Source organism: Schistocerca nitens, chromosome 9, assembly GCF_023898315.1.
Source record: "Schistocerca nitens isolate TAMUIC-IGC-003100 chromosome 9, iqSchNite1.1, whole genome shotgun sequence".
Classification (NCBI taxonomy): Eukaryota; Metazoa; Arthropoda; class Insecta; order Orthoptera; family Acrididae; genus Schistocerca; species Schistocerca nitens.
The window spans coordinates 93,170,364-93,193,189 of record NC_064622.1 but is presented as its reverse complement, the minus strand read 5'-3'; the positions used below and the strand labels follow the sequence as shown (position 1 = coordinate 93,193,189).

At 42.8% G+C, this 22,826-nt stretch overlaps 1 protein-coding gene across 2 annotated transcripts in view; it reads left to right on the top strand.

The window, feature by feature from the left end:
• LOC126203635 (dehydrogenase/reductase SDR family member 11-like) overlaps positions 1–22,826 on the top strand; it is a 255,985-nt gene that overhangs the window by 217,901 nt on the left and 15,258 nt on the right. For both annotated transcript variants that reach the window (XM_049938010.1, XM_049938009.1), the window contains exon 4: positions 12,590–12,719. In XM_049938010.1, coding sequence (XP_049793967.1) covers positions 12,590–12,719 — 130 coding nt within the window. The remainder of the gene's footprint in view (positions 1–12,589; positions 12,720–22,826) is intronic.

The following is a 22,826-nucleotide window of genomic DNA, read 5'->3' as shown; positions in this document are numbered from 1 at the left end:
ACAATTTTGTGCAAAGCTGTTTGTCCCACATAAATTCCATTGCTACAGTTGAAACTGCGCTGAAGCTGTAATTGTGAATTACCGGTTTTGGCGAATCGTGAATCGCTCAGTCCCATACTGCAATCGGGCGTTGGCTACGCTTCAGCGATGTGGTTGGGGAGCACCACGGTACAGCCGAGATTTTTCATCTTTTGATTTTCACGTCTTTGGCGACCTGAAGGATGACGTGCGTGGACTCGATTTCAGTCGGACGAGCACGTGTAAAATTGGGTGTGGTTGTGGATACGTCGCCGGCCGACTGCGTTCCACGAAACAGGAAATGATCGTCTCCCAGTGGTGTGAATGTCTTCAAAAAAAAAAAAAAATGGTTCAAATGGCTCTGAGCACTATGGGACTCAACATCTTAGGTCATAAGTCCCCTAGAACTTAGAACTACTTAAACCTAACTAACCTAAGGACATCACACACATCCATGCCCGAGGCAGGATTCGAACCTGCGACCGTAGCAGCCCCGCGGCTCCGGACTGCAGCGCCAGAACCGCACGGCCACCGCGGCCGGCGTGAATGTCTTAACTTGCATGTTGATTACTTTTAAATGGAACCATTCTATGGTCTCATTGTATTGGGTGTCTAGTTTTCATGTCAAAACTTGTTGTAAAATAAGTTTCCTCTCACTACCATGAATAACGATGTCTTAATTTTAGAATCACCCGCTTACATTGTAACATCCCTACAGTAAAAATATGTATAATATTCACATTTTTGTATAGCCTCCCCACAGATAAATTCCGTAACCTACCAATAATACAATGTGACTAACCTACTAACTTCCTAATAAAGAATGTGACTCATATACAACATTTCAATAATTAACTGACTGCCGCGCGGGATTAGCCGAGCGGTCTAAGGCGCTGTAGTCATGGACTGTGCGGCTGGTAACGGCAGAGATTCGAGTCCTCCCTCGGGCACGGGTGTGTGTGTTTGTCCTTCGGATAATTTAGGTTAAGTAGTGTGTAAGCTTAGGGACTGATGACCTTAGCAGTTAAGTCCCATAAGATTTCACACACATTTGAACATTTTTTGAATTAACTGACTGTGAATCTAAAGTGCTAAATTTTGGACGTCAGCAGTGCTGCGTCATGACCCTGAAAGATCATTCTAAATAAATTGAAAATTCTTACCTCAATGAAGTCGCCGGATAACGCGTATGTATCTGCTCCTATAAGAAATTTTTCTGGCACAGCCCAGTGCAATGCTGGCCGCTAGATTTGTCATGTATAAAAAGAAACGACTGATGTTGCTTTACGATAATCGGGATGACCATGGATTGCAGAAATTAATAAATTCTTTAAATTCAGATGAATGATTGTCAAAAAGTTTATTTTATAAAAAGGATAATTTTTAAAAGATTTTTTGAAACATTTACATGGGACTTGATATAACAACAGTACAAATTTTCTTGTAACAAACTACATATGCACGCGTCTGCTTTTACCTTTTATTACATCGCTCAGGCACCGCCATCGCTCCCCACGACCGGCCCAGCCAACTCCATACACACGACTGCTGGCTACTACTTACTCCTACTGACACTGCTCTTACTGCAGCCAACACTGCTCTCTGGTCTGAGATTCTCTTATAGCTTACATATAGCAGGCAGCGCGTGAGCAATCCATCGAAATTATATCTGCTCGAGTGTGCTAGAAATAAATTCCTTACAACATTAGTGACTTTGCGGATAATAATTCTCACAATATGAGGCTTCTCGCTGCAGACGCAGTTTTGTACGTGAAGTTTCGGTCAGGTAAAAATTGCAGCAATATCGAGTTAGATAACGAACAAATACATGTCTGGTGCAAAGCTGGCAACTAGCTCTTAATGTAGAGGGATACAAAGTTACAAGATTTCACGGGGTGTAAAAGTGTAGTGTCGCATGACTTCTGGAATGATGAGCCAGTCATGTATTTCACAGTAAAAATATGAGGATAGGATATGGGGATACGAAGTGGAACAGTCTCATAGGCTTACTTGTATGTAAAGCAAATGATAGGTGTTGATTTATGCCAAAGTACTGGGGAAAATTTTCTACAAAAGAAACTCTAAGCAAAACACTTGTACAGCACACAGCTGAGCGCTCCTCAAGTGTATGTATGGTACATACAAGTTGATTCACGAAGATATGCAAATATTTTAATATGATATTATGAACGTTTCTACAGTCTTAAAGGAAAGTAAGCAAATTTACTTGTATAATAATCTTTGCTACTCTGGATGTACTGGAAAACTACTGCAGATACACGTCTGGGACATGTTCTATTACATTCATCAGAGCAATAACAACAAAAATAAATCGAAATCGTGCGTTACTTTAACCTCGTAGTTTTGCGATGGCTTCATATTAGCGAAGTTTGCTAAATTCAAGCAAAGTGTTTTACTAGCCGTAACTCCGTAACTAAACATTTGCGGACCTATGTTTATATGAATTTTTTGTGTAGTTTTACTAGTGGAATAACTTATTAAAATATTTGCGTATCTTCGTGAATCACCCTGCATATCAGGCCATACTATCAGTGGGCGCTGAAAGTAGAATACACTGCGGATAGTTCTCAAAATGTTTTCAATAACTTTTGTACAAGATGGTTATAGGGCTATTTTGATGCGAAATACCTTACAATGTTGCCGTTGTTATAGACTCACTGCATATTTTTTCCTTAACCCAGCTATCAAAAATGTCACTCACGCTCATTGTAACAATGCGCCCCACAATGTTACATGTTGTTACAGTAGGTGGGGTAAGTTGTTACACGTAGCGTATCTTATAAAACATCTATAAAAATGTTATAGTTTTACTTTACACGTTGCTCTTCTTCTCTTACATGTAATTCGTTCTCACTATTGTAGAAAACGGTTTCATTTGTACAAATTACTGGCGATCTGGCATCACTTCTTTTGCTGCTTTAGTTTATGTTTCCTTTAGTGTTGTATCTCGGTTGGTCTTCTTTTTGTAATATCTCATGTTGCCTTCGAAATGAAAATGCACGATAAAATACTGCATGCGACATAGGGCAGGTTGTTACATCGTAATAACTGGGCTCAATGAGTTGTAATACACTGCCTCATACATTGCCACTTCATATGCAATTACGTATGAGCATCCGTTTTCTATTGTAGAGAAATTTTAAACGTCTTATCACTCATTGGAAGTTAGAATTTTCACATGATACAACATTTGAACTGATATACAGAGAAGAAAGATTTCTAGAAACAGAAACAACGTCCCCTCTCTCTGTCTCTCTAATACAGACATGAGGACTGTACTACCAGATACTTTCCTCTACCGGAAAGAAAGTGCTTTGGTATCATCACTTAGCTCTAAAGTCGCTTGGAACGTGTTGCCCCATGTAACAACTAACCCCGGTCTCCCATACACCAAAAAGGGATGTCCGAATCGTCACACGTTTGTTTGATGGCGAGTGAGTGTAACAGAAGTGTTGAAAAATTGTAAATGTCTGACATTCAATGAAATAATTCGTAAATATCTCGTGAACTTCCTGGGAAACTAAAAATATTCTTCGGCTTCCTACGTATCAGTGCCTTATAGATCAAGTAAATGAAATTAGGCTCTCGTGGAAGCGTGCAAGCAGTAATTTAGCATTTCCACTACATGTGAAACGCAACGGGAAGAAACTTTAATTATGGTGGGATAACAAGCACCAACGGAGACGAAATAGTGAAGACAGAAGAATATCAAACAGGATAAACGACAAGGCACAGTAGATATCCTTGGATGATACACGAGTTATCGAATTTAAATGGAAGAGAATATAAGTGGAAGAGAAACGTCTAAGACTATGAGATTGACAGAAAGTGTTAAATATGGCTGGCTGGCTCTGAGCACTATGGGACTCAACTGCTGTGGTCATAAGTCCCCTAGAACTTAGAACTACTTAAACCTAACTAACCTAAGGACAGCACACAACACCCAGCCATCACGAGGCAGAGAAAATCCCTGACCCCGCCGGGAATCGAACCCGGGAACCCGGGCGTGGGAAGCGAGAACGCTACCGCACGACCACGAGATGCGGGCTGTGTTAAATAGCTAGGCAGGTTTGATTAGAAAAATGCAAGGTCGTAGACACGTGGGTGACTATGGGGAGAAGTAGATACAGGAAAATCAAAGAGATCTTTGTAGAAAAGAGAAGAATTTGTATGAGATTTAAGAGCTCATATCGCAAGCCAGTACTAGGCGAAGAATGGAAAGCTGAAAATAGAACGAATATGTAAAAGGGTCTTAAAAGGGAAATGGGTTTGATCGCAAACATATAGAAAGGGAAGAAGACGTAAATGAAGATAAAATGGAAGATAAGATACTGCGAGAATAATTTGATAGAGCACTGAAAGATGTAATTGGGAAAAAGGTCCTTACAGAAGACGACATTCCTACTCCCTTGGGAGAGCCAGCCAGCCATGAGAACATTTCCACCTGTTTTGCTAGACATACGGAACAGACGAAATACCCTCATTCAAGAAGAATATAATAACTGATACTAAAATTGTACATAAACGGTAGATGTTGACAGGTGTGCACACTGCCGAACCATCAGGTTAATAAGACTTCCTGTTCTGCGCTCATAGGCAGCACAACGCGCGGGAGTACACGCGGCGCTCGGGGACCACAGCACAGCTGAGACACCTGAGGATGGGCTAGCAGTCCAAAACCGCTTGGGTGAAAATAAAGTAACTTACAACTGAAGCGGTATTTTCAACCTCTGCTAATGAGATATAGTTGCAAAACATTGACACGAATTATTTATTATTTGCAGAAGAATGGATTAATTGGTAGAAGCCGACTTCCAGGGAGATCGGATTGGATAACAGAGAATACTGGAACACGCAAGCAATAATGATACTAAGACGTATCTTAGGTTGAAGGCCTCTTAGGCTGAAGAAAGATTTCTGTAGATTTAGAGAAAGCTTTAGACAATATTGACTGGACTACACTTTTTGAAATTCTGAAGGTAGTAGGGATAAAATACAGGGAACGAAAGCTTTTCTAAAACTTGTACAGAAAGCAATCTGCAGTTATAAGAGTCGAAGCAGTTGTTGAGAGGAGAGTGAGACAGTGTTGTAGCCTATTCATGATGCTATTGAATTTATATTGAAAGAGTGGTGAAAGTAACAAAGCAGGCATTTGAAGAGAGAATGTTGATGAAGAGAAATAAAAACTGTGAGGTTTGGCAGCGACACCGTAATTCGGCCACACATGGTAAAGAGCTTGAAAACAGACCACAAGACGATTATCAGGAAAAGAAGGATAATTGAATGCAGTTGAATTAAATCAGGCGATACTGAGGCAAAAACATTAGGAAATGAGACAAAGAAGGTAGTAGATGAGTTTTGCTGTTTGAGCAGCAAAATAAATGATGATGGCCGAACTAGGGAGAATATGAAACGTATACTGGCTGTATCAAGAAAATCGTTTCTGAAAAAGAGTGATTTATTAACAAAAAATATAAATTTAAGTGTTGGGAAGCCTTTTCTGAAAGTGTTTTTCTCATATGTTGTCATATAGGAAGAGAAAGGTGGACGATGAAACAGTTTGGACGAGAAGAGAATAGAAGCATTTAAAATGTGGTACCACAGAAAAATTTTGAAGATTGGATGATTAGATAGAATAACTAATGAGCAGGTACTGAATCGAGGTCGAGAAAAAAGAAATGTCTAACAGATTGGATAGAATACATGCAGAGGCACCGAGGAATCGTCAACGGAGAAGTGAATGGGTAACAATTGTAGAGAAAGGACGGCTTGAATAGTGTAAGCAGATTCAAAATGTTGTAGGTTGCTGCAGCTATGCAGAATTAAGAGACTTTCACACAATAGCCTAAACTGGAGAGCTGAATCAAAGCGACCCTTGTTGTGTATATTTCTATTGTCTATTGTCAAACCACAATTTATGAAAGATGTTTATATTTTATTTAAATGGTTCAAATGCCTCTGAGCACTATGTGACTTAACTTCTGACGTCATCAGTCCCCTAGAACTTAGCACATCCATGCCCGAGGCAGGATTCGAACCTGCGACCGTAGCGGTCGCGCGGTTCCAGAGTGTAGCGCCTAGAACCGCTCGGCCACTCCGGCCGGTTATATTTTATTAATAGGATTAAGTAGGAATAATTAATATCTGTCATTTTGGAAATAATTGTGGTAGCAGGGAATGTCTGCACCAAAGTATTGTCGGCGAGGGAGACCGCACATTGATATAATTTTAAAAAGGGCGGGAGAGACCACGTATGGATACATTTAAAGAAAAGAGCGGGAAAGACCACGCATTTATACATTTTGTAATGGTATCAGGGACTATCTGCACCAGAAAGCATTGTTGGCGGGAGAGACCGCACTTTAGCGTTCGTAGGAAGTCAGTAGTAAGCGAGATGTGAAGCGAGTCGGTAGCAGGTCTGAAGCGAGAGGTTGAGAGGAGCGGTGTGCCTGTCAGCCACCAGCTATTATTTACAAGAGATTATAAACGAATGTACAGAGACATCAGCTAACTATTATCATAAGAGGAACTAATATTATTGAATTATTATTATTATTTTTTGAGAAACTCAAGACTACTGAAGGTATGTTTGCGCAATGCTAGTTGTCAGATCATTGTGAAACGTAAGTCCCATTTGAACGTTTGTAAAATCATATCATTACCAACAGTAAATAGCTGAAGAATTGTTTTCAGAATACAATTAAATTTTGTCAGCAATATTGCATTACTGATTGTAATCCATCCCAAAAACCATCAACGTAAAACTTTGCAAAATTTTATTGTTGTCAAGAAAAAGTGTAACTACGAAATACGTAACTTCAGTCAAATTAATTGAAGAATAACGTCAGCTTTGCTATTAAAGAATAACGTCAGCTTTGTAATAAATACAGCCACTTATTATGACAGCCCACCAGCAGCTAATAGAGTATAGTAAAACAGAGTAAGTATATTCATGTCGCAGTTCGGTGTAGCAGTCAGATGGCGACCCAGTAACAGTAAAAAAAGGTAAGTAAAAGTTTTGAGTTATTGCAGGTTACGACTGAGGGCCACTACGACGACACATTCTATGTTTCGTCGAAATAATCAGCAAATCACTTTTAATAAGCAGTATTTAAATTTGTATGCGAAGATTGCACTTATTATTATTGAGAAAGAGAATTAATTTCAAAGGGAACATTTCATTTGTTATTATTAAGCAAGAAATAGAAATGGTAAGGGAAGGTTTCATAGGTTACTGTAGAAGGGAAGGTTGGTTAACAAAAGAGATATAGAGAAGGCGGGAAGGTTTTATTATATTGGGGACCAGAACGACAAGGAAAACACCACCAACAACAACAGAAAGCACATTTAACTACTTCCTTCATATCGATTGGCAGAGTATATATTAGATGTGTAAACTTCACAAGCTTCAAAAAATCTTAATATGCTTAAAAGATGCATATTTGTACGATCAGATGCAGATAGATTAACAGTGTTACTGGTTTGTACTTAACATGCAGAACTCGTCTGCAGATTGATGAATTATTCTTTGGCTCTCTGTATAGTGATTTACTTCTTCCTCTTTCGGGAGGAGGTAAGGTTTTAATTTTGTAATATGTACAACAAAATAATATAGATAGTGCAGGAAACTATATTTTCCCATTAATTTTTAATAACCATCATAAATTACACGTCTTCCAGTCAGCGCAATTTAACATGTTTCAACAAGTCCAAAACTGACCAGTTCTTAGCGCCATAGCACACAAACAACTCAACTAAGCACCTCACAACAATGTTGACCAGCCGTACAACAGCTAGCATAACATCTTAAAGACGCTGTAATTAAGTGTTTTACATCCAGAGAAACTTACACATGATTAACTGTTGATTAAAGAAATATCTTTTTAGTTATTTCTGAAAACAGTTACAGGAAACTTTAAATATAATCGTAGTAACTTTAAATGTAAATAACTTCAGATGGAATTACAGTTTTGAACTACATCGAAAATATAAAAGTTACAATGTTGTAAAGAACGATACATGTATTCTGTTTATAAATATACACTTAAAGACAAAAAACTACGCATCACTAAGGAATTATGCAAATCAACCACAAACTGATGTTCATACAGCTATCGACACAAAATTCAAACGGTGAACTTTGGTGGAGCGCAGTTTCGCCTCGCAGCTGGCTAGGATAGAAAAATAGGGGACACGTCGATACAAGGACATAACGTCTTTGCGAATTTCACTCCGTGTACTCAGTTTGACAGTAGCTATGCTTCGCAGATAGACGCTTGAACATTATACACAGATGTCAGCATTTGAGAGACGACGTGTAGTTGGGCATGAAGAATCCGGTTGGAGTAATCGGCGAATCGCTCGATGTTTGAATAGGAGCGATACCACTTTTCGACGATGTTGGCAGGAATGGGTGAATTAGGGCCGAACACAGTTGAAAAAAGCGGTCGTCCTGCAGACACCACAGGACGTGAGGACCGAGCAGTCGTCAGAGGGGTATGAGAGCCCGGATTCACCCTCATCATCGATCTCAAGTGCAAGTGGTGCTTCGGTGACCACATGGACCATTAATGGGCGGCTCACAGAAAGGGGGTGAGCTTACGGCGCCTCTTGCGCTGACTACCATTGACCTCTCTATACCAACAAGCCGATTGCAGTTGTGTCGGGCATATTCGGCCTGGAATGTCATCGAATGGAAGACGATTGTCTTCCGTTTCGAACTGAGCCTCCATGGCCAGGGAAGACATATCTAGAGACACCGCACACAGCGATGGGATATCAACCTGGCTGCCTTCGCTATACGGCTCGACAAACAGGAATGATGGTCAAGGATGCTATTTCATTTCATTGAAGGAGTCCCTGCCTACATCGACGACATTCTACACCTGTTCTGTTGCTCTTCGTGGCAAGCCATTCTGGTCTTACATTTCAGCAAGATTTTTTCTACTGCCTGTATTCGTGCTTTACAAACCCTGCCTTGGCCAGCAAGATCGCCAGATCTCTTCCCAATTGAGAAAGTTTGAACATTATGGACAGAGCCCTACAACCAGCTCAGGATTTAGACAATCGAACACGTCAAGTTGGCAGAATTTAGCATGATATTCTCAAGCCGACATCTAAGAACACTTCAATCAGTGTCAAGCCGAATAACTGCTTGCGTAAGCCCCAGAGGTGAATCAGCGCTTTACTCATATGTTCAATCTGTGCAGCTCTTTTTCTTGAATAAATCATTCAGTTCTGAAACTGTAATCATTTGTTTGCCTGTACGCGTACGTCACTTCTACCTATCTCCGTCTCATTCGGGTACTTCCTTCTTTTTTCTTACACTAGCACCAAAATTACACTAAATGTATAATTCCATTTTATACATGGTATCTCGAACCATTTTGGGTCAAACTGAAACGGGTGATAGTGACGCTGAGATAGGGAACCAATGGTCGGAAATGCATATTTATTGTAATACGGACACATGCAGCATACACCGCAAAACAACAAGGTAGCTTATAATAACTGTTCAATATGACGACCGACCGCGGTGCTGCTACGGTCGTAGGTTCGATTCCTGCCTCGGGCATGGATGTATATGAAGTCCTTAGGTTAGTTAGGTTTAAGTAGTTCTAAGTCTAGGGAACTGATGACCTCAGATGTTAAGTCCCATAGTGCTCAGAGCCATTTGTGACGACCGCCAGTCTCAATGCATGCGTGGCCGCACTCTCTCAAAGATCTCTGTTGTTCAAGAAGACAGGCAAAAAAATGTTCAAATGTGTGTGAAATCTTATGGGACTTATCTGCTAAGGCCATCAGTCCCTAAGTTTACACACTACTTAACCTAAATTATCCTAGGACAAACACACAGACCCATGCCCGAGGGAGGACTCGAACCTCCGCCGGGACCAGCCGCACAGTCCATGACTGCAGCGCCTTAGACCGCTCGGCTAATCCTGCGGGGCAAGAAGACAGGCAGCTGTGACCCCAGCAAGCGGCTCTTCATTCTTTCCCACGGGGTTCTTGTTCACCAATGTCTTGACGTAACCACAGAGGTAAAAGTCCGGGGTTGTGAATTCCGGCGATCGCGTTGGTCATAGGACAGACCCTCATCTTCCAGTCCAACGAAGAGGCTACGTGTTGTTCAGGTCCTCGTTGAAATTAACATCGAAGTGGGCTGGTGCAGTGTCGTCATGAGGCCACACATCCTTTCATGGACAAGAACAGCATGCACTGTTGCCACGTATGAACTGAGAATGGCGATCGTCAATTGGAACAGTTACTATGAGGCTACGTTGTTCTTCTGTGGTGTACGATGTGTAGGCCCATAACACACCTGCTTCAGTCAGACGCCCTATATACTCTCGAATCGTGTTGTAAATTTAGTATGTGGTATTCTACCATTTGTGAAGCAAGGTGGTACACTGAGTAGTTGCATTGCAATACGTCTGATTGAGTAAATGTGATATAAGGAAGTAAATGTGAATTTGTGTGACGCTCCATGTCGGCGCGATGCTACAATATCTCTCTCTCTGTGTGTGTGTGTGTGTCAGAGTAGCAACTGTAGAGCGAGACCAAGTTTTGTGTACAGTAAGAAAGTAGAAATGGATGTAGGCAGCGGTAGTTAAGTAGAGATTTAGTAACTTGTACAGGACAGACTGAAGGCTAGAAAGACAACAATGACAACAATGTGAATTTGTGTTACGCTCAATGTCGGCGCGATGCTACAATATCTGTGTGTGGGTGTGTGTGTGTGTCAGAGTAGCAACAATAGAGCGAGACCAAGTTTTGTGTACAGTAAGAAAGTAGAAATGGATGTAGGCAGCGGTAGTTAAGTAGAGATTTAGTAACTTATACAGGACAGACTGAAGGCTAGAAAGACAACAATGACAACAATGTGAATTTGTGTTACGCTCAATGTCGGCGCGATGCTACAATATCTGTGTGTGGGTGTGTGTGTGTGTCAGAGTAGCAACAGTAGAGCGAGACCAAGTTTTGTGTACAGTAAGAAAGTAGAAATGGATGTAGGCAGCGGTAGTTAAGTAGAGATTTAGTAACTTGTACAGGACAGACTGAAGGCTAGAATGACAACAATGACAACAATGTGAATTTGTGTGACGCTCAATGTCGGCGCGATGCTACAATATCTGTGTGTGTGTGTGTGTGTGTGTGTGTGTCAGAGTAGCAACAGTAGAGCGAGACCAAGTTTTGTGTACAGTAAGAAAGTAGAAATGGATGTAGGCAGCGGTAGTTAAGTAGAGATTTAGTAACTTGTACAGGACAGACTGAAGGCTAGAAAGACAACAATGACAACAATGTGAATTTGTGTGACGCTCAATGTCGGCGCGATGCTACAATATCTGTGTGTGTGTGTGTGTGTGTGTGTCAGAGTAGCAACTGTAGAGCGAGACCAAGTTTTGTGTACAGTAAGAAAGTAGAAATGGATGTAGGCAGCGGTAGTTAAGTAGAGATTTAGTAACTTGTACAGGACAGACTGAAGGCTAGAAAGACAACAATGACAACAATGTGAATTTGTGTGACGCTCAATGTCGGCGCGATGCTACAATATCTGTGTGTGGGTGTGTGTGTGTGTCAGAGTAGCAACAGTAGAGCGAGACCAAGTTTTGTGTACAGTAAGAAAGTAGAAATGGATGTAGGCAGCGGTAGTTAAGTAGAGATTTAGTAACTTATACAGGACAGACTGAAGGCTAGAAAGACAACAATGACAACAATGTGAATTTGTGTGACGCTCAATGTCGGCGCGATGCTACAATATCTGTGTGTGGGTGTGTGTGTGTGTCAGAGTAGCAACAGTAGAGCGAGACCAAGTTTTGTGTACAGTAAGAAAGTAGAAATGGATGTAGGCAGCGGTAGTTAAGTAGAGATTTAGTAACTTGTACAGGACAGACTGAAGGCTAGAAAGACAACAATGACAACAATGTGAATTTGTGTGACGCTCCATGTCGGCGCGATGCTACAATATCTGTGTGTGTGTGTGTGTGTGTCAGAGTAGCAACAGTAGAGCGAGACCAAGTTTTGTGTACAGTAAGAAAGTAGAAATGGATGTAGGCAGCGGTAGTTAAATAGAGATTTAGTAACTTGTACAGGACAGACTGAAGGCTAGAAAAACAACAATGACAACAAAGACGACAACATCAGAAAGTACTGCGAACCACTTTCTTTTCAGTGTATAAGTATAAACGTGTGTATGTTTGGGTGCACGATCACGCGCATTTGTGTGTGTGTGTGTTCAAAAATGGCTCTGAGCACTATGCGACTTAACTTCTGAGGTCATCAGTCGCCTAGAACTTAGAACTGATTAAACCTAACTAACCTAACGACATCACACACATCCATGCCCGAGGCAGGATTCGAACCTGCGACCGTAGCGGTCGCTCGGTTCCAGACTGGAGCGCCTAGAACCGCACGGCTTCTACGGCTGGCCTGTGTGTGTGTGTGTGTGTGTGTGTGTGTGTGTGTGTGACGTAAGCAGATAAGTGTGAATGTACGTGATGCCTGGTGTCCGCGCGAGCCTGTTTTACAAGACCCTGCCTCTCTCTTGCAGCATCTGGGGACACTCACCGGTGGCGAGCGGTGAGCTTGCCATGTACGCGTCCACCAAACACGCGGTGCGGGTTCTGCTGGAAGGCCTGCGGAAGGACCTGGTGGCCAGGAAGAGCAACATCCGCGTCGGGGTAAGCTGAGGTGTACCGCAAGTGCCAGCAGCGTTGCCCAATGCTCTCTGGAGCTAGAGTCGTGTCATGTGTAACACTGATCACAGTGCAGTCCTTACACATCGTCTAAGATCTGATTTTTGACCCGCAGTACCGTTGTACTACCATTACGACGTTGTGATTTTAGTGATGTGGGCATTAGGCCGTGGTGCAAGGCATGTTTGTATGTTTGTGTGGCTGTTTGTTTATTTATTTCTCAAGTAAAGACCTGGTGCCTGTTATTATAAAGCAGGTTGTACATTGTGTGATTTTACATGTTATATCATACAGGGTGTTTCAAAAATGACCGGTATATTTGAAACGGCAATACAAACTAAACGAGCAGCGATAGAAATACACCGTTTGTTGCAATATGCTTGGGACAACAGTACATTTTCAGGCAGACAAACTTTCGAAATTACAGTAGTTACAATTGTCAACAACAGATGGCGCTGCGGTCTGGGAAACTCTATAGTACGATATTTTCCACATATCCACCATGCGTAGCAATAATATGGCGTAGTCTCTGAATGAAATTACTCGAAACCTTTGACAACGTGTCTGGCGGAATGGCTTCACATGCAGATGAGATGTACTGCTTCAGCTGTTCAATTGTTTCTGGATTCTGGCGGTACACCTGGTCTTTCAAGTGTCCCCACAGAAAGAAGTCACAGGGGTTCATGTCTGGCGAATAGGGAGGCCAATCCACGCCGCCTCCTGTATGTTTCGGATAGCCCAAAGCAATCACACGATCATCGAAATATTCATTCAGGAAATTAAAGACGTCGGCCGTGCGATGTGGCCGGGCACCATCTTGCATAAACCACGAGGTGTTCGCAGTGTCGTCTAAGGCAGTTTGTACCGCCACAAATTCACGAAGAATGTCCAGATAGCGTGATGCAGTAATCGTTTCGGATCTGAAAAATGGGCCAATGATTCCTTTGGAAGAAATGGCGGCCCAGACCAGTACTTTTTGAGGATGCAGGGACGATGGGACTGCAACATGGGGCTTTTCGGTTCCCCATATGCGCCAGTTCTGTTTATTGACGAAGCCGTCCAGGTAAAAATAAGCTTCGTCAGTAAACCAAATGCTGCCCACATGCATATCGCGGTCATCAATCCCGTGCACTATATCGTTAGCGAATGTCTCTCGTGCAGCGATGGTAGCGGCGCTCAGGGGTTGCTGCGTTTGAATTTTGTATGGATAGAGGTGTAAACTCTGGCGCATGAGACGATACGTGGACGTTGGTGTCATTTGGACCGCAGGTGCAACACGGCGAACGGAAACCCGAGGCCGCTGTTGGATCACCTGCTGCACTAGCTGCGCGTTGCCCTCTGTGGTTGCCGTACGCGGTCGCCCTACCTTTCCAGCACGTTCATCCGTCACGTTCCCAGTCCGTTGAAATTTTGCAAACAGACCCTTTATTGTATCGCTTTTCGGTCCTTTGGTTACATTAAACCTCCGTTGAAAACTTCGTCTTGTTGCAACAACACTGTCTTCCAGGCGGTGGAATTCCAACACCAGAAAAATCCTCTGTTCTAAGGAATAAACCATGTTGTCCACAGCACACTTGCACGTTGTGAACAGCACACGCTTACAGCAGAAAGACGACGTACAGAATGGCGCACCCACAGACTGCGTTGTCGTCTATATCTTTCACATCACTTGCAGCGCCATCTGTTGTTGAAAATTGTAACTACTGTAATTTCGAAGGTTTGTCCGCCTGAAAATGTACTGTTGTCCCAAGCATATTGCAACAAACGGTGTATTTCTATCGCTGCTCGTTTAGTTTTTATTGCCGTTTCAAATATACCGGACATTTTTGAAACACCCTGTACAAATTCAATTTCATTACTAGAATATTTTTTGTTGAAAATATTACAGAAGGATTACCACACACACACACACACACACACACACACACACACACACACACACACACACACACACACACACACACTTTTGCCCTTAAAGAGCGCAGTTGGACTAAACTATATTGCCAATTCCTTTTGCTGCCTTCCTTGCTGCCCCAACTTCCCTCATTCACTCGCCGTGTTTCTGTTTCCGGTCCTCTGTCCATGCTTCTTGTCGGACTCCTGCTTCCGTCGGCTTCATCTTGGTTTGCCTTTTTGGTTGCCCATATTTCTTTCATCTTCCGGCTATGATCTTGTTTGCGTTCTTCGGTTTGTTTGTCACAGTGTATCTCATGTAGTTTACTTTTCTTAATGATGTTTCTGAATTTTATTCTGTCGTTTATTCTGTCTGGTGTGTTGAGTTGGTTCAGGTCTGTTTTTGCCTCTGCCACCCATTTGTTGTTTCTAGTGGTTACCCAGTCAAAGATCTGTTTGGTCAGTCTGTCTGATGGCATTCTGTATACATGTCTACAGAATTGTAGTCTGCCTTTTCAAATCTTTTCTGTGGTTGTCTCCGTATATTTGTATAGTTCCTCTGAAGGTTTCTTGATCCATATTCCATTGCTGTTATTTGCGCCAAATATTTTCCTAAGTATTTTCCATTCTACTTTTTCTAGTTGTCTGATACGTGTATGTCCTAGGATTAGTGTGATCTCTGCTGCATACAGTGCTTCGGGGAGCACCACCGTGTCGTAGTGGCGTAATTTGGCTTTTTGTGAGATAGACTTCTTGTTGTAATGATTCCACACTACTTTGTATGCCTTGTCCAGTTTAGTTTTTCTTTCTCCGTTTGAGTCTCTGTTATGTCCGCTCATTTGTAGTGTTTCACCGAGGTATTTGAAGTTTGCCGTTTTGTAAATCGTGCCGTACTTTGAGTTCAGGGATGGGAGTTTCTTTGTGCTCATAAACTGTGTCTTTTCGTAAGAGATCAGTAGTCCAGTTTTGGAAGCGATTTCGTGTAGTTTTTCAATAGCTTCTTTTGTTTCGTTTATATTTTTCGTGACAATCGCCAAATCGTCTGCATAAGCCAGGCATTTAATCTGTAGGTTTCCTAAAGTTATCCCCTGTTGTGATAATTTCCATTCTTTTATTACCTTATCTAACACTTGACTGAAAAGGAGAGGTGAGAGGCCATCGCCTTGTCGGTCACCTGTGCGAATTTCAAAGGGCTGTGATAGTTCCCCACAGAACTTTACTTTGGAGGTCGTGTTGGTCGAGATTTGCTCTATGATAGTCAGTGTTTTGTTGTCTACTTTGTATTCAGCTAGAGTTTTCCGGTCGATAGAATTGTACGCCTTTTTGAAGTCGAGAAAGGTAATGATCAGGTCCTATTTTTGTTGTGAAATTATTTTCAGGTTTCAAATTTGTTCAGCACAAGATCGCCCTTTACGTAAGCCTGCTTGGTATTCCGCAATCAACTGGTCGGTCTGGCATTCTAATCCGTTTAGTAAAGCTTTAGAGAGGATCTTCTATATGAACGGTAGTAGGGATATTCCTCTGCAGTTGTTCGGGTCAGTCTTGTCACCTTTTTTGTATAGTGGGTGTATCAGGGCTGTTTTCCAGTCGACAGGAATTTTCATGGTCTCCCAGATATCTTCCAAGTTCCTGTGGATGTTTTGTAAAAAATGTTTCAAATGGCTCTGAGCACTATGGGACTTAACTTTTGGGTCTTGTAACTTCCAGATTTTCGTGACGATGCCGTCTTCTCCTGGTGCTCTACTATTCTTGGGTGACTTGATTATTTGTTTAACTTCTTCTACAGTTGGAGGTTCACTACCTGGATTGTACGTATTCGTTTCTGGCATCAGTTCTTCCATAGCGGGGAAAGGGGGGTGGGGGTTCCGTGTTGAGGAGTTTTTCAAAGTACCTTGCCAGAATGTCAGAGTTGTTTTTGGTATTGGTTTCTAGGGTTCCATCTGGTCTTCTGAAGCACAAGTTGGGTGGTTGATATTCGGTCATATTTTCTCTGAACGTTCTGTAGAAGTTTCTTGTATTGTTCTTCGTGAAGTCCGATTCGATCTCCGTCAGTCGCCGTTTATCATACTGCCGTTTTTCACTGCGAATGATTTTGCTTGATTGTTTCTGTGTTTTCAGGAAGTTCATCCAGTTCTCTGGGGATTTATGGCTCTAAAGTTTTTCCATGCACTGATTCATTGGTCAATAGGTTGGTCACATGTGTGATTCCACCAACGGTGTTTCCTTATGCGTGGTGCTTGTGCTAGTTTCATGGCCTTTCGGATTCTTCCTGAAAGTTGTGTCCAGCCTGTCGTTTTCTCCATTTTAATTTTGTCTAATATTTGTGTCTGGTCTAACGTAAGGTATTCTGTATCTGGTGAAACAATTTTGTTCTTATGGAGCTTTTTCTTGTTCAAAAGACGAATCCTGATCTGTAGTAGGTGGTGGTCTGAGTCGAAGTAGCCTTTACGTGTGTCTATGTTCAAAATTTCTTTTTGTGAGTCTTTCTGGACTGTTACGTGGTAGGTTTGTAGTTCTTGCTTTCCTCTGGGGAATTATCATGTGGTAAGTTTCCTCGTTGGTTTCTTGAGTTTTGTTGACATAATGGCGAGGTCGTGGCTTTGGCAAAAGTCTATCAGGTGTTTTCCATTTTTGTTTGTGTCCTTGTGTGGAGTATGTTTTCCTGTGGTATGTCTGTATTCCATTTCTATTCCGAGTTTGGCGTTGAAGTTTCCCAGTATTATTTTGAGTCTTTGTGCAGGAATTTTTCTGATAATTTCTTCCATTGTCGTCCAGAAGTCATCGAATTCGTCCGGGTTTTTCCGGTTGTAGTCATTAGTCGGTGCATGTGCATTGATTATTGTGTAGGATTCGTTGGCTGATTTCACTGTGATGGTGCTGATTCTTTCGTTTGGTAACGAAAAGTCGATTATACTGTCCTTGATGGACCTTTGTACTGCAAATCCTGTGCCAAAAAGCCGTAGGTTTTTCAGTTGGCTCGATGGTTTTCCTTCGTATCGTGTTTCTTGCAGTGCACATATTTTGATTTGAAATTTTTCGAGAGTGTCTGTGAGTTGTGTCATGTTTCCTGTCTTCATCAATGTGCTCACGTTGAGTGTGCCGATGTGGTGTTTGCGCTTGGTCTTGAGAGAGTTTAAGAAGCTCCGATTCTTCTCATGATGTCCGTGAGCCCCCGGAATCCGATGCTCACGACGATCCCAGTCTATTGACTGGTGCCCAGAGTAATGAGATTTTTCTCGTTGTAGCCTACCTTCACGATGTTTAGTAGTTGGGTATACGGCATGCTGCCGACTACAACCTGACTTTCCAGATCAGGGGGTTGGTTGCGGCCGCCACTGACATGTGGAGCAGACGCCTTTTGTAGCCGCCCACTGTGGGTACAGACCCTACTAGCAGTTGTGGTCCACCCCGAGTATTTCATTTCCTCGGTACCACCTATATCTAGGAGGCATTCCCCTATCCGCCACCTGGGAGGCGCTCCGTTGCGGATCTATTAACCGCCCCGATGTACACAATTTAGTTTAAACTTGTTGCTTAGATAATGATAATAAGTTAAATATACATAGAAATGCAGATGATAAACGGGTATTCACCGGACAAATATATTATACTAGAACTGACATGTGATTACATTTTCGGGCAATTTGGGTGAATAGATCCTGAGAAATCAGTACCCAGAACAAGCGCCTCTGGCCGTAATCACTGCCTTGATACGCATGGGCATTGAGTCAAACAGAGCTTGGATGACGTATACAGGTACAGCTGCACATGCAGCTGCAACACGATACCACAGTTCATCAAGAGTAGTGACTGGCGTATTGTGACGAGCCAGTTGATCGGCCCCCATTGACCAGACGTTTTCAGTTGGTGAGAAATTTGGAGAATGTGCTGGCCAGGGCAGCAGTCGAACATTTTCTGTATCCACAAAGGCCCGTACAGGATCTGCAACATGCGGTCGTGCATTATCCTGCCGAAATGTAGGGTTTCGCAGGGATCGAATCAAGGGTAGAGCCACGGGTCGTAACACATCTGAAATGTAACGTCCACTGTTCAAAGTTCAGAGTTTCACCAGGCAACATCGGTCAACTGCTGGTTGTGTATGAGAAACTTTCCTCATGTCAGCACGTTGTAGATGTCGCTACCGGCGCCGACCTTGTGTGAATGCTCTGAAAAGCTAATCATTTGCATATCATAGCATTTTCTTCCTGTCGGTTAAATTTCGCGTCTGTAGCACGTCATCTTCGTGGTGTAGTAATTTTAATGGCCAATAGTGTACATATGCTGTTTTGACAGTGATAATACTTAATTTAATGTATTGATTAGTTAGGTTATAATGTGTGTCCGAACTTAAGGTAACAGTGGAGAATGAGAGTTTATTTTAATGTCACTCAGCTGCATCATGTGCGAGGGCTCGGAAAAACTTCGAACCAGTCAAATCTGATGCGAAAGAAAAAGAAATGTCACAACTTCAGCTAGTGTTACAGGATATGAAATGGTATAACAAAGACCTACATAGAGAGTTACATTTTCATTGATTCGATTTAGTGGTGCAAAACCTTCGCTTACTTTTGCAATGTTTGTATGTTTATCTCGTCTTCACTTCCTGCGTGTGATACAGTATTCTATTCCGTGTCTGTGCTCGTGTATGTGTCGCTTTCTGTGTACTGCTGATCTGTTTTGATATACAGTTGAAATGGTTCAAATGGCTCTGAGCACTATGCGACTTAAATTCTGAGGTCATCAGTCGCCTAGAACGTAGAACTAATTAAACCTAACTAACCTAAGGGCATCATACACTTCCATGCCCGAGGCAGGATTCTAACCTGCGACCGTAGCGGTCGCTCGTTTCCACACTGTAGCGCTTAGAACCGCACGGCCACTCCGGTCGGCATGTCAGATGTGGAACCTGTCTTGTTCTGACGTATGGTCTCTCTACTGTTCGTATGGCGCATATAGCGCTCGTGCTACTTCGTCTACGATTTCATTTATAGAGTTCCAATCATCTTTTCTGCGTATTAACTGTCCTAAGTCCCTGGTTTCCTAAATTCGGCCTCATGTGTCCTAGGGCATCGACGATGAGCACTGTGTGTTCAGGTGTGTGACTCTCCCCACAGGAACAAGTATGAGTCTGTTTTGGGACAAACCTGTGGAGATACACGGGATACGGGCCATGGGCCGTGAAAAAGTGCACCATGCCGCGTCTTGGATTTGTGCTCTTCAGATTCGTCCGCTAACGTTTCGACTCCTAAAGCTGGAAATTTCCCCAGAGGTTACACGGACGTGGTCAGACGCATTTCGAAATCAGACAGGCTCATCAAGCCGAGCTGTTTACACGTAACGGTGCAACTGTCGTCGGGAAGTGACGTCGTTCCGCGGCTGCCGCAGGTGGCGGAGTGTCTCTGTTGGGTAGTAAGGAGTTTAGAACTGCAGGAGAGTTGGTACTGTCTCCTTCGTTTAGCACTAAGGCCCACAAATGACACCGAAAGACCATCATATTCGATTCTTATTTGCTTTGGTATTATCAAGGTAGACTCATTACTGTGCTAGGAGGTTAGAGAAGAAACAGAAATTAAAAAAAGATATAAAAAGAAAGAAAACAACCTCAACAGGAAATAAATGCTGGAAATAGACAAGTTGTGGGTCCCGTTGGTTCTATATACCCAAAGTGAAGCCTGATGTGTAGGGAGCAGACGGGAGATCTTAACGTAATTTATGAAACGACTTTTTTTTTATTTCAAAATTTTTTAACTCCTATACCGCAAAATTTTTCTTTCCTTACACATTTAAAGCAACATAACTAGTTTCGGTTGCTTTCTACGACGATCTTCAGATCGTCCAGACCGAAAAAAGCGGTGAATATGCAGTAAAAACTACCATTAGCTGTAGTCGTGCAGGCCGGCCCTGGTGGCCGAGCGGTTCTAGGCGCTACAGTCTGGAACCACGCGACCGCTACGGTCGCAGGTTCGACTCCTGCCTCGGGCATAGATGTGTGTGATGTCCTTAGGCTAGTTTAAGTAGTTCTAAGTTCTAGGGGACTGATGACCTCAGATGTTAAGTGCCATAGTGCTCAGAGCCATTTGAACCATTTTTTTTTTTTTTTTTTGTAGTCATGCAGTTGCAAACATTCATATTGTCGGCCAACGAGACCATGACATTCGTATTGTGGGTCAACGAGACTATGACCAGCATGACTGTGACATTCTCATTGTGGGCCAACAAGGCTATGACATTATGGAGTTACAAAGTACGAAATGTCATAATATTGTTGGCTCACAAAACCAGTGCATGTAATTTCATGACTGAAGCTAACAATGGTAGTTTTCACTGCATATACACCGAATTTTTTCTATTTGGATGATGTGAAGGTGATTCTAGAATGCAACCGAAACTGGTAATCGTGCTTTAATTGTATAAGGAAAGAAAAAATTGCGATCCGAGCGTTAGAAATTTTTCAAATTAAAAAAAATTCATAGATTTAAAATATTCCTCATAAATGGTATCCATGCTACGTAAACTGAAAGTGGAGTGGAGGGAAAGGAAGCGCAAGGGAAGCAACCCATGATGTCAGCTGCATCGTGACTTAATGCGGCCAGCGGCGCCGAGTGGAAATATATGTCAGACCGGGATTCGAACGGGGATCTGCTGCCTACTGGGCAACTGCGTTAACCATTGTGGCATCCGCACACAGTGTTTGTCATAGCCGGCCGCTGGTAGCCAAGCGGTTCTAGGCGCTACAGTCTGGAACCGCACGACCGCTACAGTCGCAGGTTCGAATCCTGCCTCGGGCATGGATGTGTGTGACGTTCTTAGGTTAGTTAGGTTTAAGTAGTCCTAAGTTCTAGCGGACTGATGACCTCAGATGTTAAGTCTCATAGTGCTCAGACCCATTTGAACCATTTTTTGTTTGTCATAATTGCGCGGACTACCTCGGTGCATCCCTCGGACGACCCAAATTCCCACCCAGCGACACCTATCCACAGTCTCCGTCCATGTCCTGCACGCTCGCTACTTTGAGACTCCTTCGGGGCACCGAGCGAGGTGGTGCAGTGGCTGGAATACTGGACTCGCGTTCGGGAGGACGACGGTTCAAACCCGCGTCCGGCCAACCAGCTTTAGATTCTCCGTGATTTCCCTTACTCGCTCCAAGCAGATGCCGGGATGGTTCCTCTGAAAGGCACGGCTGATTTCCTTCCCCATTCTTTACACAGCCCGAGCTTGTGCTCCGTCTCTAATGACCTCGATGTCGACGGGACTTTAAATCAATCTTCCATCCTTCCTTCACGTTCGCACTGAAGGTGGTGGATTTGTTGCCCATCGAGGAGGGTGGCGCAGTGGTTAACGCAAGTGCCTAATAAGTAGCCGCTGACTCCGCATATAGCCCCGATGCAGCTGACATGAGTTCCTTCCCTTCCCTTTCGTTTGTCTCCACTCCAGCTTCAATTCACATAATACGTATCACAGCTGTGAATTCCGCATGGTGTCTGTTCTTTAGGACTTGTCCGAATGAAAAGACATCACGCATTCATATAAATGTTATCCATACCTTCCGCTTTATTTGATTGGTAGACTCCAAAAACTGTACTAAAACCTGAGCCTAATATTGGATCACCTATGTCTTCCATATCTACTCCCATCGTAGACGCCTTAATTGGTTTCCAGCTATCCGACCTTCGCTTGACAGTGATATTCCCGTTGTGCTCTTAATTTCACGGAAGATTGTTTTGATTTTTATGTACTGTTGAATCTGACCCTCCGACGAACATTACTTTCTCGGTTTCTTCAAACGTTTCCAGCGACCATTTCGTTTTATCTTCGCTGCACTTACATTCATTTTATTCGTAAGTGATTTCTACTGCTATACTCCTTTCTATTCCTAGGATTTTTTGTGTTTGCTTCATTCGTCAATCAATTTAGTATTGCTTCTACACACATCAAAAAAGCTCCCAGAACTCCAGAAGATAGACGTTGTCGGTGGATATTGTATCACAAGCACAGAGATGTCACTAAATCCGCCTAAAGATGTAAACAAGTATGCATGAGCAGCGCCTTTTAGACGGAGGGGGTCCGACAGCAGATCAGTTCCAGTCATTACACCAGGAAGGAGGAACGAGGCTTGTGTTGTCTGTACTTCAACCGTGCACAGACGGTCAATACCGCGTTTCGATTGCGTCCGCGTTGTTTTGTGCCTGGAAGGGCTCT